The sequence below is a fragment of the Myotis daubentonii genome, chromosome 1, assembly GCF_963259705.1.
Source record: "Myotis daubentonii chromosome 1, mMyoDau2.1, whole genome shotgun sequence".
NCBI lineage: Eukaryota > Metazoa > Chordata > Mammalia > Chiroptera > Vespertilionidae > Myotis > Myotis daubentonii.
This window is the reverse complement of record NC_081840.1, coordinates 60,025,923-60,042,896: the sequence shown is the minus strand read 5'-3', so window position 1 is coordinate 60,042,896 and position 16,974 is coordinate 60,025,923. Positions and strand designations below refer to the sequence as shown.

Sequence of the window (16,974 nt, the reverse complement as noted above, 5' to 3'; positions counted from 1 at the left end):
AGCTGCAAGTAAGACAAATTTACTTTATAATCTGATTGCATTTGCTGAGTGAATTGTTATGATTCATAATTCAAACGTGCATCTACTGCTCCTCTCCATCACAGACCAAACCACTATGTCCGTGAATGAAGATTCACTTATTGGCTTAAAGTGAGCCAAATCCTTCCCAAGTCATTCCCAAAGGGTACTCCACACTTGTATCGGCTCCCTAAGGCACTTAGAGGTACATAAAAGTTCCAAGATTTCCCAGGGACAAAGCTGCTTATTCTAAGAAGGACTTGTTACTGACATATTAAGTGTTCCTTTCATGTGCATTACATCAGGACAGGAAGTTGTTTATTTGTTTGTTAGTTTGTGTATTGCCACTTGCTTTGGACCAAAACACACCTTCCTTTTCTGCATCCTTGTCAATTGAAAAATAACAGTCTTGTGACCCTAAAAATATCACACTTGTGAAAGATGGGGCTGAATTCAATTAGGCATCAACAGTGTAAACTGTGCTTACAATAAACCCAATGAAAAATATCCAGAACTGTCCCAGTGAGCAAACAACAATTACTTCCAGGAGATACTTATTCGGGTCTGATAATCATATCTCCAGGTTTCCTCGTGCTTTAAAATAAGTCCTGTTCAACATGTATTGGCCGTGTGCCATGCATCAGTAGGAATTAAAAAGATGAAGCCATAGTTGCTGCTGAAGAGCTTACTCTCTAGTGGGGAAGTGGACAGGGAAACCCACTTGGGTACCATGGTGATGTCCCGACGAGAGGCATGGAGAGAGAGCTAAGGAAGGATGCGGAAGGAGCACCAGCCCCAGCCTCCGGGAAGGAAGAGAGGGGATTAGTAAAGCCTTCCTGAAAGTTCATTTTTAAAAATAAAAAGTCACATCCCAATTAAAACATAATACAACTAGCCTAAGGCAGTTTAAACTAGCCTAGGTAATAAATGAGGTAATCAGGACACTATCCAACACAGAAGTCACACAGACACTTCCCTACACTTCCAGATGTATTTGTCCTGACTCTGTCCTACATATTTGGTAATGATTCCTGAAATCACAAATGTACATTTGAGTAAAAGGATATATTGCCTCTAATTTTTGTAAAGAGGGAAGCAGATGAGTTTCCCATGAGCAGAAAACAGTGAAAATTCTATTAAGGGAAATACAATTCTCGAATCCAAAAGACTCCCCTCTCCTGTGCACTGAAGGAAATTATACCCATGTATCACCTCTCCCGTTGAAGGTCTGGGGCTGCGCATTCAGGAGTGGAGCAGGCAAAAGTAATGATTAAAGAGAGCCCACCTTCTATCCCCTCATCTCAACTACTGCAAATGCCTGAAAATTTGCCATTTAGGGACTAATTTTATTTCGATACTGCAAAGACCCCACACCTCAGTGCAAATTTCAGGGGAGGTGACCGAAATGCTCTCTAAAAGTTGGAGAAACCCCTGAGTAATATGCCAGTTTTAATTAGTAGTTTAGTAACGTAACCCTTTCATTTCATTCCTTAATCTTGGTAGAAAATCAAGTCTTTAAAGACATAACTATGGGATGGTTAAACACCACATCCTCTTTATTTTAGATTGGGTTATTATCAATACCAGAACTATGGGCATCAATATCCTTTGCTGCAAATTATTAATCACTTTCTTAGATGTAAAATAGCCTACAATTTCATTATATTAGTGATTTTTTTCTAAAACAAATTGAACCTAGTATTACCATTGCAGAATTATTTTCACATACCACTTTCTCAATTTACACATTAACAATTTTAATCTCAACAATTTAAATCCTACAACATCTTCATTGAGTAAATAATGAGGCTATAGTGATACTACCTAATCAAAATATTTATCTTTATTACTCTGGATACCATTAGACAAATATTAGCTCCAAATCAATAAAAATAATCTGTGCAAGTTGTAAAAAGAAACGGTTTTAAGAAGGGCTTCCAACATGGTACCAAATGCAACATAAAGGCCAAGAGGCCACGATGCATCCATCACACATCAATACCACACAATGGTTTATAAATAGAGATACAATGTTATTTATCAGCAATCATAGTAATTGACCTAGAGTTACTTGCTAAAATATGTATTGTTGCTTTATCAACAAATAACTCAATTTAAATAAACTTGTAAAAATAGAAACAGAGAACAATTTCTCACATACCACTCTCTGCTCTTTGTATTAAAATAACATATATTCAATATCTACTACTGAATCTTTACTTTCCATCTTCGAATAAAAAGATCTTTCACAACATTGGATACAAGTGATGATGCAGTTTAAAAAGTTTATGAGTATTTTTCAATGAATACTTTTCATGAGTACAGTATTTTTGTAGTTTTGTATGAAATAAACCCTCTAAACCAGAAATGGGGAACCTTTTTCCACCAAGGGCCATTTGGATATTTATAACATCATTTGTGGGCCATACAGAATTATCAACTTAAAAATTAGCCTGCTGCATTTGGTCTAACATTTAATTAACTCACCCCTAATGCCTTGGCAGGGCCAGACCAAATGATTTCTCGGGCCTTATATGACCCACATGTTCCCCACCTCTGGTCTAAACCTTCGCTATAAAACTGGGAACGATAAGAAAATGGCTATGAATGTGGAGACAAAATGATCAAAAATACCATAGTTCCGAGGATGGGAAGGAGACTCAAGCACATTACACATCTCCACACAGCTGCATTTGTAGGTAAAACATTTGTTTTTATTAGGAGCAGGAGTAAGCATTAGGCTTGAACACAGAACATTCACATTCAAATTAAAGCTTATAATTATGTAAGCAACCTTCTCAGATGCAAAAGTGAGGATGGTGACACCCTTCAGCAGGTGCAGAGTGCTGGAAAGCCGCACACTGCCGTGGCAGATGCGCGATATTTCTACAGTGGATTCTGAATGTTGAGCATCTGTGCCACTACAGCCTCCAACAGGTCCTAATAGATCTTTAGGTGTGTTTTTCTTCGTCCTAAATTTTCCCCTTTCTATACAGATGTTCTGTTCAGAACCATTTTTCTACTTTACTAGGATAATAATGAGCTCAATGTGGGAAATTCTCCTTCTTCTACCTTGATGCCAACTGGAACTTATGCTCACTCTGGAGTCCTGACTCCATTGGAAAGAATAACTGAATGACATAAACAGATTTAGAACCACTGTCTTATCATCCTAGGATCCTTCCCAGTGACAATTTGGAAAGCCCCCCAACATTGAGCCAACGTCATGAAGCAGCAGCACAAATCCAATGTGTATTTAAATCAATAACAGCCATAGCCACCAGAACATCTGTATACCAATTCATTTTTTACAAATTACCTCTTTCACACTGGGGTCCAGTAAAGCCGTAAGTGCACGCACATCGGTTTGGGGCCACACACCTGCCTCCGTTGAGACAGCCACTTTCACAGACAGCTGGAAAACAAGGAGAGAGGAGCTGAGAGGTCTTCTAATGCTAATGAAATAATTTCTGTCCCCTGAAAGGACAACAATAAAAAAAATCTAAATAATCACTGTGGTATGTGTTACTCTACAGTTCTAGCTCCACCATGTCCCTCTGTCAACTCTTAGATAAAACTGCCTGGGTAGGTGAGTTTGTACCTGTGTTAACTCTGGCAGTTTCATTCCAGGAAGCATAGGGGCAATGCTTTCAGTTCTGCATCTAAAATGGTGCTTTATAAAAGGCATCACTGAACTCAAAGATACACAGAACATTTTGAGAGTTGCCAGAAGGGAGGGGGATTTAGGGGGTGGGTTAAAAGGGGGAAGGGATTAAGACATACAAATCGCCAATTATAAAAACAGCCATGGGGATGTAAAGTACCACAGAGGGAACACAACGAATAACCTTGTAGTAAGTAGGTATGGTATCAGATGGGTACTAGACTTACCGGGGGAATCACTTCATAGGTTACATAAATGTCTAATCACTGCTGTACTTGAAATTCAAAGGAAGCCAGGGCTATTGTTAGTAAATGAGTTAACACATGCAAAATCTGAAATGTGCCTAGCACAGAGTAAGTCACTCAACAGATGAATGATGTTCTGGTTGTTCATTGTTATCTCACTCCCCTTCCTGGCTCTACTTTGGGCAAAAACATGGTATGCATAAAGATCCTCAAAACCTGGCCCATGACTTCCATTCCATGCAATATCTCCATTCCCATAACTCCCCTTAGCACATAAGCTCTAGCAACACCAAAGCACCCGCCATGTTCAACAGCCCATGCTCTGTCATGCTCCAGTACTGTGGCCCATGCTGGCCATCTGCCTAGAAGGCCCATCTCCCATCATCTGACAACTGAACTCCTAGCTGACCCTCAAGACTCAGCTGAAGGGTGTCCCACACTGGGGAGGCTGTCCCCCTTTTCTCTCGCCAATTGGAAACAACATGAATAAAAGCTCATCCTTAAGAATTCATCCATGTAATTCATCTATGTAATGAAATTCAGCCATTAAATGTATTTTTAAATGTTTAATAACATGGAATATACTTCTAATAAAATATTTAGGGGAAAAGTAGTATGAAAAAGTATGCATAGGATAAGATCTCATGTACCAAATATGCATTAAAAGACTAAGGGATATCTGAAATGATGGGTTATGGATAATTTTATTTTTTACATTTTTGAACTGTTCCAAATTTTTGCAGGATATATATCTTTATCTCGGTGTAATAAAAAAAACACAAGTTTTTGAAAAGGAATTTTTTCTTCTGAAAAGCACAAGGACTAATAAAGGAGCAAACACACAATGAACTGTTCGTGAATGAACCAACAAACTGAACACCATGTGATACCTATTAGAGTAGCAGAATCTAGACTAGGAAATTAGAGAGATGCAAATACCATTGATCAAGATAAAGGACACATTTGAGGAGAAATATGAGATTGATTTCTTTATTTGAAATGCTTCTTGAAAATTCAGGTGGACAGGGTCAGTGATCAAATGGAAGGTATACAGCTGGAATGAATAACAATTCTGCACCTGTGGTGGTGACTGTAAACCGAAGGGATAAGGAAAAGTGGGCTGGTGAAGACAAATGAGAGGAAAAGGAATCAAACTATCCATTCCCAAGGTTCCTATTAGAAATTTGGTGCTTAGTGTGCTGGGTAAATGACCTGTTCACCAATAAGCCACTGGACGTCTATGAAAATGTCATGTCCCAGGTAATCAAAGAAAATCCATTGGTGCTTATCTCTGTATTCTTTTGGCCTATATATCTGCCTACATGTCTATCTACATGGATTAACATCTAGAATACTTACAGCTATGGTTTACTTACGTTGTCCACAGTGAGTCCCTATGTATCCTTTCTGGCATATACAGTGATCATCGCTGCAGCTACCTCCATTCATACAGCGAATATTACAGTGTTGGACTTGAAAAGGAAAAAGAAAAGAAGAATGCTTTAGTTTAACAATCTAAGTACATAGATTGCAACAGTTCACAGAAGTTGATTTGCAGTGATTTAAAGAGAAAATAAAATTATTTATCAAGATTCATATATTTATTCAGAAGTAACCTAATTGGCAATGATAAACATGTTATTGTTTGTATGTATAAAGTAATTTACAGTGCAATGTAATTGTTTCTTTGATATTTAATCATGCTAAATGACTTCCCTAATTTAGCAGAACTTACCGCTCAATATCACTTCTGTAATTTGTACCAAGAAAGTAGTGTTTTGAGTAACCATATGAGGCAAGATTACCACGGCAATAATTTTTATTTTAAAAGATTTAGAATTCCAGCTAGGTGCCCAGGAAAACAGTCAGAGTGAGAAAGTCCAAGGAACTTTGTTAAAAGAAGTTTTGGCGACAACAAGAAAGAAGGGGAAAACCCTACAACAGCATTGAGTCACAAGAATCCTGATAATGAAGGCCTGCTGGACTCGGCTCAGAAAGAGCTGCTTGCTTCAACTGTAACCTTAAACCAAATAAGACCTGCAGTGTTTGAAATTCATTCTTCATCACATTGTCACCTACAGGAGTGGGGGCTTCAGGGCCCAGGGCAGAAAGACCGCAGGCAGGCAAGCAGACCTGAGAGAAAGCTGGAGTAAAAGACGCCTATGAGCATGATGGCAAGTCGTGGGCTCTCGTTTCTCTAGAGTTTAGGCTGTCTCTATTGCAATCATGCGAGCATGCTAAGAACTCTTTCAAAATCCAAGGCTGTTCCTTAGGCCTCCAGAAACAGTAACTACTCTACTTGGAAAAGACTAAGGCTTGCTTGAATCCATCATCAATCCTCGGTGACACATCCCTATACAAGGAGGCCAGGCCAGGCATGGGAAGTCTGCCTTACTCTGCCCTGTCCTCAAAGTGGTGGGGGTAAATTTCTAGAGAAAAAGGCTCAACAGTTTTACATCGATAAACCTCAGAGGGAAGGTAGGGGAGGGTGGGGGTAAGGGGGAGAGATCAACCAAAGGACTTATATGCATGCATATAAGCATAACCAATGGATACAGACACCAAGGGGGTGAAGGAATGAGTGGGGGGTTGGGGGAGCAAGGGGAGATAAGGACACATATGTAATAGCTTAATCAATAAAGAAAAAATTAAAAAATCATTACATTAAAGAATTTTAACAAGGGGGGTGGGGAAGAAGAGAATCCTTCTTCTGTGCAAGAGCAGACATCAGGGGCTATGCTCCTTCTTCTGCTCAGTCTTCCTGGAGCATGGAAGCCAAATCTCCCAGGAGCAGAAAGAAGACTCCAGCAGCCTTGTGAGGATCAAAACACAGCTGCTGACTCCAGGAGAAAGGACCATTTCATCAGGAGCTACACAAATCTCAGCATGACAACGGGGAAAGGAAGGGGCCAGAACTCAACACTTGCTATGCCCTCACAGAGCACCAAAGAGTGAAGTCACATTGAAAGTGATGCACCTTTGCAAGAACATGTCACACACTGACCGAAACACCATCAAAGGCTCACTCTCTCTACTGTATGAAGAACAACCTCCATCTCTCAGCATCAAAGCCCTCCTCAGGAAGGCCCCATGCGCCTTTCAGGCTCCTTTGCAAACTCCTAATATGTCCTATGACTCAGTCCCCGATCTCCGTATCAGTCATTCATTCACTCAACAAATATTTCCGAGTGCCTACTATATACCGGACAAAATGCCAGGCACTTTGTTTGCACTGGTCTCTTCGTGGACTCTCCTCTCTAACCTGTCTATTTGTCTCTTGAGCCTAACTTTCCACCCCCAAACAGAAAGCATACACAGTTCTCACAAAATCTGAAATCCCACCTATCTCCAATACCCACTGCAAACATCTCTTTTCTCCTATGACATTTCCTCATTTATATTCTCTCCTCCCTCCCCTTCTTTCCCTCTGACTCCAGAGTACCTTATTCTTGTCTTTTGAAATGTATATTATGTCACCAAACCTATTTTTTAAATTATTTCTCCCATCCTCAGCCCATTTATCTGAGAGCTTCTTGAAAGTGGGAAGCATCATGATCATTAATTATACGCCCCCCGTAAGTGCTCAGAGTAGCCCTAGCCTATTTATAGATGCTGTAAAAACTTTATTAAAACTGCCCAGCCAGTGTGGTTCAGTGGTTGAGCATTAACCTATGAAATAGGAGGCCACAGTTTGATTCCCAGGCAGGGCACATGCCCGGGTTGCGGGCTCAATCCCCAGTAGGGGACATGTACAGGCAGCCAATCAATGATTCTCTCTCATTGATGTTTCTATCTCCCTCTCCCTGTCCCTTCTTCTCTGAAATAAATAAAAACATATATTTAAAAAAAAAAACTTTACTAAATTAACACCTATTTACGTAAATCGTGCTACCTGATAATGATATCAAGAGCCATGCTAAAAAGCTGAGACTGGGAATTTGCCCATTGTGTCCCAAGCACTTATATAGCCCCGAGTACTTTGCTGTTAAAAATATTTTTATCTTTATTTCCCCGTGTGTAAAAGCAGAAATAACTCCTTTGTTGAAGAATCATTATAGAAGTCAAGCAACCCAGGAAACTGATTAAAACAAACTGTTATTTTAGGCTCCTATATTTCCATTAAAACGTCTCAGCCAAAATGCTTTTAACTAAAAAAACTATCTGCAAGTACACAGAGGAAATGATTCGGTGAAAAATTTGGATAGTATTCTAAGTAGGTCAGGAAAAGGTGTATAGTTGCTTTAAAATTTGAAGTTAAACTTAGCTCCATCCTATCTTAGCAAAACAGCGAGGACTGGGAAAGGCACAGGAAATGATGTCATCTGTCAAGCAGCAGAGGAACTCAACCCACAAACTGATTTCAATTAAAGTGGCTCATGCCAAAAGCTAATTTCCATTCCCACATGAGCAGCAAAGCCATTTAGCTACTTTGAGATAAAAAGGCTAACAGCAGATTAAATAGTGACTTTACATTATTTGTTCAAATTAGAAACTAGAATTAATTCTTCTTTTGAAGAAGAATGAGAAGTTTATATTTAAATATAACAAATATAATAAAAAACCTCTCTCATATGCTTTTATATATTTTCTGCCCTGTCTTTCAAGTGAACTTTTTCCAGCATGAAATATTCTTTCTCCTTTAAATTATAAAAGAACTTGGTCAGACTTGTGAAACACTAAAGTATGGTGAGTCCAATGGTCCAAATATACCAATGAGCCATGGCTCCCAGGGGGGCAAGCTCATCAACAGAGAGTAGATCTTAATCACACCTGCTTTGCCACAAATATGTTCACCAGAGAAACTGCATTCTCTTTTAAATATATTTTTATTAATTTCAGAGAGGAAGGAAGAGGGAAAGAGAGATAGAAACATCAATGATGAGAGAGAATCATTGATCGGCCTCCCCCTGCACGCTCCCCACCGGGGACCAAGCCCGCAACCCAGGCATGTGCCTTTGACCAGAACTGAACCTGGAACCCCTCAGTCCACAGGTCGACGCTCTACCCACTGAGCCAAACGGGACAGGGCAGAAACTGCATTCTATGTGCGTCTCAGTTCTCGAGGGGAAAGCAGGCACCCAGGACCTCACTGCACAACAGGAACAGTTTAGGGAGTATATGCACACCAATTGGTTGTATTTTTTATTGAGTTCTGCCATTGATGCATATTCTAAATTTACTCTGATGTGAACAAGAATTCCAGATGTCTGGCAATTTGGAGACCAAGTTCTGTGTCTCTACAAATGGCAACTGAAAAATAATAGCTCTACTTAAAACCATTAAGATGCTCTAAATTTATCAGATGCTCTAAGTACCAAGTGTTGGTGTGCAGGCTGCCACCTGAGGTTCATGAGGCCCAGTGAGGATTTCCCCTTGAAGATGGAATTAACCTGTATCCATGTAGCATCCCAATGAGTTTCATGTTGGCTCCAGATTTCAGTCATCCCACACTTATTGAATGCCTTCCATTTGACAGGCATCAGGAGGAGTAGAAGAAACTTTCTTTAGATCATGTCCAGTACAAATTAATTCTTAAAATAACCAATCAAAAGAGAACAATGTGAGCACACTACTGGAACAGGATATGCCGGGCTGGCACTAAGGTCTAAATACCCAGGTAACGATTTTCTTTGGGATGCATTAGGTTGGAAATGATTCCAAAACCTGCCATTATCTTGGCAGGCACAGGGGCAGACAGAACACTGGGAGCAATTTGCAAATAAGTATGTGTATGGGCAAGCAGGTGATTTTAATTTAGGAACTAGGAAAGGCACAAGACAGACAAATCAAACAATTGGACGGACTTCTTGACTCTCTGCCTGAGACAACAGTCCATAAGGGCAACCAGAATCATTGAAGGGCAAAAAAGATTTTCACAGGAAGAGATAACAGCAATAACATTTTCCTTAAGTGCATAAATATCCCGTGCTGCCTAAAGACACACTACTCAGAAGAGTAACTTCACTAAAATATCTAAAAAAACAAACCAATAAACCAACAAACTCTCCCTGGCTGTGTTGCTCAGAGGTTAGACCGCCAGCCCACTCACCAAAGGGTGGAAGGTTTGACTCCTGGCTAAGGACATGTGCCTGGGTTACAAATTTGATCCCCAGCCCCAGTCCGGGTACATGCAGGAGGCAACCAATCAATGTGTCTCTCTCACTTCAATGTTTCTCTCTCTCTACTCCATCTATCTCCCCCTCCCTCCCTCCTTTCCATTCTCTCTGAAAAGCAATGGAAAAAATACCCTAAAGTGAGTATTAACAAAACAAAACACACAACCTAGCAGAGCTGGAAAAGGGCCAGAGAAAGGCAAGTTATATGAAAACAATGATAAGGGCACTTCCATAGAGGATAGACTAGAAAGCAAAGAACTGAATTGTGTCTATGGACCAGTCTAAGTAGATTCTACCCACTCCTTTCCTCCCTGATCATATAAATCCCACACTTCCCTGAAAAACTGTTCAAAGGGTCACTTTTTCCAGACTAGCTACAGCACCTTCCCGTGCTTGAGGAGTCATTGCAGTTTCACTATGTGGTTGCACCACATTCACTCAGACCCGATAACATGCTGCTCTGGAATTGTTGCCCGGGCCTTTTCCTTCTTATATCCTTAGAGGTTGGATTCCTTTTGGGAGTACAAGCACACCAAATTCTCACTGAATCTGAAGTGAATTGAAAATGATAAAATTTAACGAAGTATAAAGATGCCAATACTTCCCAAACCGACATATAGGCTTAATACAATTCCTATCAAATCTTAGAAATATTTTTTGTAGATACAGACAGGATTAATCTAAAATATATATGAAATGGCAAAGGAACTGGAATAGCTAAAATAAAGTTTAAAAAGAAGAAAAAAGTGAAAAGAATTCATCTACTCAATTTTCAAGACATCATAAGGCTATGGTAATTAAGACTGTATGGTATTAGAGAAGGGACAGTGGATCAATTAAATAAAACAGTGAACCCAGACCTACATAGACCTACATAAATATGGTCAACTAATTTTTGACAAAAGTATAAAAGTAATTCGATGGACAAATTCATGGATCAGTCAACCGTGACAGATCTTTGTGAGAATTAGGATTACTCAGAATCCATCTAGCCTCAGAGACTCGTAGAGTAGAGAAGGGTCCTAAGAGAGCTGGAATTAAAGTCTAAAAAATCCATTGTTGTAACCTTGCCTAGCCAACCTTCTCTTTTTACCCTGATGCCTCAATGACTGGTGGGAAGACTCCCTGTAGATTAAGGGAAGCCATGTCCTTAGTATCTAAAGGAATTGTGGACTGACACTTTGGACCTTCTGGAAATGTAGTTTCTCATTCAGACCACTAAGGAGTCATTTCCAATTTTCAGATTCACAGGACACGCAAATCAAAAACAACCTAGAAGAACTGCCTTCCTTTCATTCTTTTAATTTTCCAGTGAGAAAACAAAGGCCTCAGAGGTCCTACAACTCGCCTACACCTCTTTGACACCTGTCACAAACCAAGCATAAAACTTCTAATAGGAAAAATTGGTGAGATTATTTAAATTTACCCCGTTTTCATAGAATCACAAGTAGTGAGTGCAAACATTTCACTGAGCTGGGTTATCCTCTACTAGCAAGAGAGTTAGCAAAGTGATCCATCCACATTTATTGTCTACCACACCGTGGCCAGGAAGTTCTACAGGAAGGTATAGCTCTTCCCTAGAACACCACTTCAAAAGATCAGAAAGGGGTTCTGATCATCCCCAGTTACCTTAATGAAAAACATTCTGCCCTCTTTAATTTTTCAAGCTATTTAGAAAATATTAGTTCATATAAAGTCCAAACCAACAATATTAAAGGCTCCAAATGCCTCAAAGATTCATATGATCCAAATTCTCCTCCTCACACTATTCTGATCCACAAACTACTTTGTCCAGTGTCCGAGCACCACAGATGAACCCAAACCTCTTTAGAGAACATCACCCAGTAGTCTTAAACTTCAATCTCTAGCCTAAATCTAGGCACAAGACTACCATTCCTCCCACTTCACTGCTAGCATGAGGTCTACTAGGACCACAGTTTTCCCTTCTGGTCTTATTAACAGCTGTCTCCATATCTCATGACAGAGATGTCATTACTTGACAGAAATCATTAGCAGCTCACACTATCACTGAAGACCTTTCCAGCTGGCTACTCAGTTTTGCCATCTGGCTTTATTTTCTTCCCCCAGAGGAGTACGGTGTTGTTGGTTGGTTGAAGGACCTATTTGAGAGATGGTTCTATTCCCAGCTTGATATGTGGATTGTTTCCCCAACCCTGAGGCTCTCACTCCTCAGCAGCAGCCTGAGGGCCATCCTGATGAGGCTAGAGACATCCAACATGGTCCTGTGCTGCCAGCTGACCTCTCTGCCTCTTTCTATTTCTCCCACTCAGGTGCCCTTGATATGGCAAATGAACTTTCTGTTGCTTGGAAGACATACATTCAAAACCAAGCTGAGATAAAATAAGAATAATCTATACTCAGTGAAATAAGCAAATGAGTCCCAGCTCAAGGTGGGAATTCTATCCCAATCGGTCTGTGTATAGTTCTAGGTTTCCATCAGAAACAAATTCTGAGACAATTATTTCAATGTGAGTTGTTTTATTTTAGAAGTAATTTCAGGAAACACTGATAAGAGAGTGGGAAAGGGAGACAAGGAAGAGAAGGAAGCTAATAAAGTACATTATCAAGCCTATTCCTACTGTGTTCAAGTGGGGAACTCCAGGAGACAGTGCAGAATACACCTCATAGTGATGCAAACTGAGAGGCAAGGAGGCGAGGGCACTAACATTCTCCTGTCATTGGTTAAAAGTTGCTTCTGGGGCCATTAACTGTCCCCATTCGCACCCCCAGCCTTTCCATCTTGCCCTGCATGCAGACCTGGCATGCTCCCTAGCCAGGAAAATTTTACAGATGTCTCAGGCACAGTCAACCCATGAAAGCCAAGGTACGTGAGTGGGCACCGAGAGGGTCGACTACCAAGCACTAGTTGCCTTATCCTGTTAACTGGCTTATACGAGTCACACTTTAATGTCAGAACTCTGAGTGGATGATGAACCTTGACTCTGCGGAAGTCTCTAATTGCAGTAAACCAAAGAGAATGAACTTATTTCACAATACATTCCCTTAAAACCTTGTCAAAAGCAGAACACACTGTAAGGGGAGTGTCAAGGTGTTGAGGAACATGAACTTCAACTTGTTAACAACCAATAATGACTCACCTCCTTCCAACCCTCCCCCCCTCACATCCCCTAATTCACTGCTGAGGACCCCACACTTAAAGAACAAGCAAGCAAAGTTCTGAGGAATGAACTGTAAATATTTGTTTGGCTCACAGAATGAACAAAGTGATAAAATTCTGAAAGGGAAAATATGTTTGTGCTTCAAGATAAATCACCCCCAGAAACTGCAATAATGGCTTCTTGCATTTTCTTCTTGCAAAGGCAGGGGTCTTGAGATTTTTAAAAAGTGTTTAATCAGATTCATATTTCAGTACCACAAGGAAGAATGCCTAGGTTGAGCCAAAATGTTCATTAAACAACCATTTCATTGAGCATCTTTTATGGTGTTTACATTGGAGACACAAAGATAAATAAGGCAATGGCTACACAGAAGAAGGTCATAATCTTTATATTACTCATAGTAACTATGCCCCATATAGCAATTTCCCTATAAAGAGTAAAGAAGGGAAATGGGAGGCCAGATTAAGCAAAGTCATTCCAAGTATTTTGGGCAAAACGGAGAAGGCAGATGTTCTCGTGAAAAAAATGTATTGCAGGCAAGAGAAAAGCCAAATGCAAATTTAGGAGAAAATAGGGCATAACCACATAAAATAATATTATATATAATAACATGTTATACTCACTGGATCTGGAGCCACAGGAAGGAGCTATCTGACCAGATGGGCAAGTGCACATATTCGGCCTAGAACAAAATCCATCCCCACAGGAATGCCGGCAGATGGCTGTGAATAAAACCAGAGGGTGGTTAGCACACGGTTTCAGCTCACACTGACTGACAAGGACCCAGGCCTCAAATGAGAAACCTGGGATCTCCGGCTCCTCCCTAACTCTGTCATCGTGACTTATGGGACCTTAGGCCTCGGGTTTATTCATTTGCAAAACAAATCATTTGGACCAAATAAACTCTGGCTATAAAATTTGGTAACTCCCTTATCCATGTCAGTGGTTCTCAGCCTCTCTTGGCGTATTCCACAGCACTCAGTCTATCCAGGGGCCCAGACATCCTATGAAGGGAAAACAAAAACACAAATCCTGCAGCTAAACATACTTAAATACCTACAAGCATTCTGTTTTTATAGCAACACTAAGATTTAATGATACAAAAATTACCACAGTATTCTTGGAAGTCTAGTTTATCATAAATGCTTAATCTTTAATAATTTTATAAAAATACTGAGGCCCACTGGGCCTCCTTCTCTAGATCAGACCCTGTTCATTGAGAACATATGATCTATGGAGCAGCTCTGATCCTGCCTTCTATCCAATTGTGAGTCATGTCCACAGTCTGAGAGCAGACGTCTGAAATCCACTGCAACAGTCCTGCCTCCACAGCCAGGAAGCTGTTTAAACTAATATCTTACTGGTACCAAATGCTTTGCCAGTAGCCAAAACAGTAAGTCTAAATGGCAAATGATTTCTATTTATCACCAAACTAAGACTTGGTGACTATTTTTAATACTCATAGGCATGATCCTTTCCTCAAACTCCTACACAGCCTTGCAAGAGGCAAATGAGATGGCAAGGCTAAATACAATACACTTGATAGAAAATGCATTGAAACATCAAAACATCCACGGATGGAGACTAAAAACTACTAAGAAAAAAACTGTCAAAGCATCCTATAAACATTTTTAAATATCTGGATAGCATTTCTCAGAGATTCTACAGAATACCAGGGAAAAGGTTCTGTTGTTAAGTTCATTTAGGAAACTCCAAATATCATTTACATCCCTGTTTTACTGACTCAACTTTGGTTTTGAAATACATGGCAATGTGTTAAATGAATAAGTTGCTTTTGGTCAGAATCAAAAATTGGGAAAAGGACCCTGGCCTGGTAATTCAGTTGATTAGAACATCATCTCAATATGCTAAGGTTGCGGGTTCAATTCCTCGGCAGGACACATACAAGAATCAAGCAATGAATGCATAAATAAGCAGAACAATGAATCTCTCTCTCCCTCCTTCCCTCTCTTCCTTCCCCTACTTCCCTCTCTCTTTCTCTCTCTCCTTTCTTCTCTCTCTCTGCCTAAAATCACTTTGGGAAAAAAGAGAATTGGGGGAAAGGATTAATTTTTTCAGCTCACCAAGTGAATATTTATTGAAAGAGTCTATTCTTATCCACATACCACTGTTAGCCAAGTGAGAAGATAGATTGAGTGATTCCTTAGTGTCCTTTCAGCTGTATATTCTCCCATTATACTAATGAAATTTTCTGAAAACTGAAAATTATTTCATAGGTATGATGACTGTAAAAGTTCATGGAGAACAGATGCCATAACTAATTTTTCATATCTCCATTAAATAACATCTGGCCTGGCATGTGGTGTACCACTCAACATTTGTGGGCTATTCTGAGAACCTGGATGTTTGCCACAGAAGCACAGATCCCAGAGGAATCTCTGGCACCACTTGAGTTCTTCCCTAATATTTCCCCTGGTCTTCATCTGATGCTCTATCTGCCTCCTTTCCCCTTTGTCTAACAGGAAGGTCTGCCTGTGGCCTTGACCACACAAACTCAGCATACAACGTTTGGGTAGGCTTGTGGGTGGCCAACGAAGAAGTTAAAAATAAGGAAAACAGCAATGGTGACCTTCTTTCACAATCCCTTCGAAGTGATCATGCAATCTATGCAGTCAGGCACAGCATATGTGATGACATGCAACACTGACCAGGGTGTCCCAGTACCCTAAGGTCTATTCCTGTATCTCAGAAATACTCCAAAAGAAGTCACTGAGTTAAAGGATATTAATGGTCTGATCCCATTAGTGTATTTCCCATCTGGATTCAGAGAAAGTAGGGAAATCTTAGAGCTGGAAGGTACTGCAACATATTACTGGTATGCAGATACAAAGGACCAAACATTAAAAATCACCAGTCAACCAAACCACAAAGGAAGAACATGAAGAATGACAGATTATCTATTTACTTACGAACGATACACTGATTTCCACCAGGTAAGGTTTTCCATCCAGGGCAACAGTAAGCGTTATAACGTGATCCACAGACATTGGGTCTGAAACAAAAACAAAAGCAAAATTCAATGATAAGAAACCCATAAAATTTAAAGAAAGAACTATAACCAAAAAAAGCAAAAAATTCCTGAGTTATAAGAATAGGATGGCCCTGGCCAGGTGGCTTAGTTGGTTGGAGCAACATCCCATCCACCAAAAGGTTGCAGGTTCAATTCCCTGTCACACATACCCAGGTTTCAGGTTCAATCCCTGGTTGGGGTGTATACCTGAGGCAACCAATTAATGTTTCTCTCTCTCCCTCTCTATCTAAAACATCAATTTAAAAACATATCCTCGGGTAAGGATTACAAAACTTCTTTAAAGAACAAGATGAATCTTTGCAGACAGAGAAAAGTAAACTCATGGGACTCAATGCTGGCTTTTTAGTTTGAGACACTTTAACATATTGATATCAATATGGATATCCCTTAATATCACCTGCGCATATAGTACATCAAAGAAATAAAACACAGAGATGCAAAATACAGTGCCTTCTATCCCAATACACAAATATAAATGTTTGTAGAGCTATAGAGGGGTCTAATTTAAACAATAAACTTCCGCCCAACTGGCATGGCTCAGTGGTTGAGCATGGACCTATGAACCAGGAGGTCACGGTTCGATTCCTGGTCAGGGCCTGGGTTGTGAACTCAATCCCCAGTGTGGGGTGTGCAGGAGGCAGCCAATCAATGATTCTCCCTCATCATTGATATTTCTATCCCTCTCCCTCCGCTTGCTCTCTGAAATCAATAACAATATGTTTTTTAAAAAAAACCACTA

General features: G+C 40.1%; 1 protein-coding gene across 2 annotated transcripts in view; it reads right to left on the bottom strand.

The window, feature by feature from the left end:
- FBN1 (fibrillin 1) overlaps window positions 1-16,974 on the bottom strand; it is a 236,939-nt gene that overhangs the window by 189,774 nt on the left and 30,191 nt on the right. For both annotated transcript variants that reach the window (XM_059702174.1, XM_059702182.1), the window contains 4 exons: window positions 16,114-16,196; window positions 13,807-13,905; window positions 5,304-5,399; window positions 3,338-3,433 (listed from right to left, as the gene is read on the bottom strand). In XM_059702174.1, coding sequence (XP_059558157.1) covers window positions 3,338-3,433; window positions 5,304-5,399; window positions 13,807-13,905; window positions 16,114-16,196 — 374 coding nt within the window. The remainder of the gene's footprint in view (window positions 1-3,337; window positions 3,434-5,303; window positions 5,400-13,806; window positions 13,906-16,113; window positions 16,197-16,974) is intronic.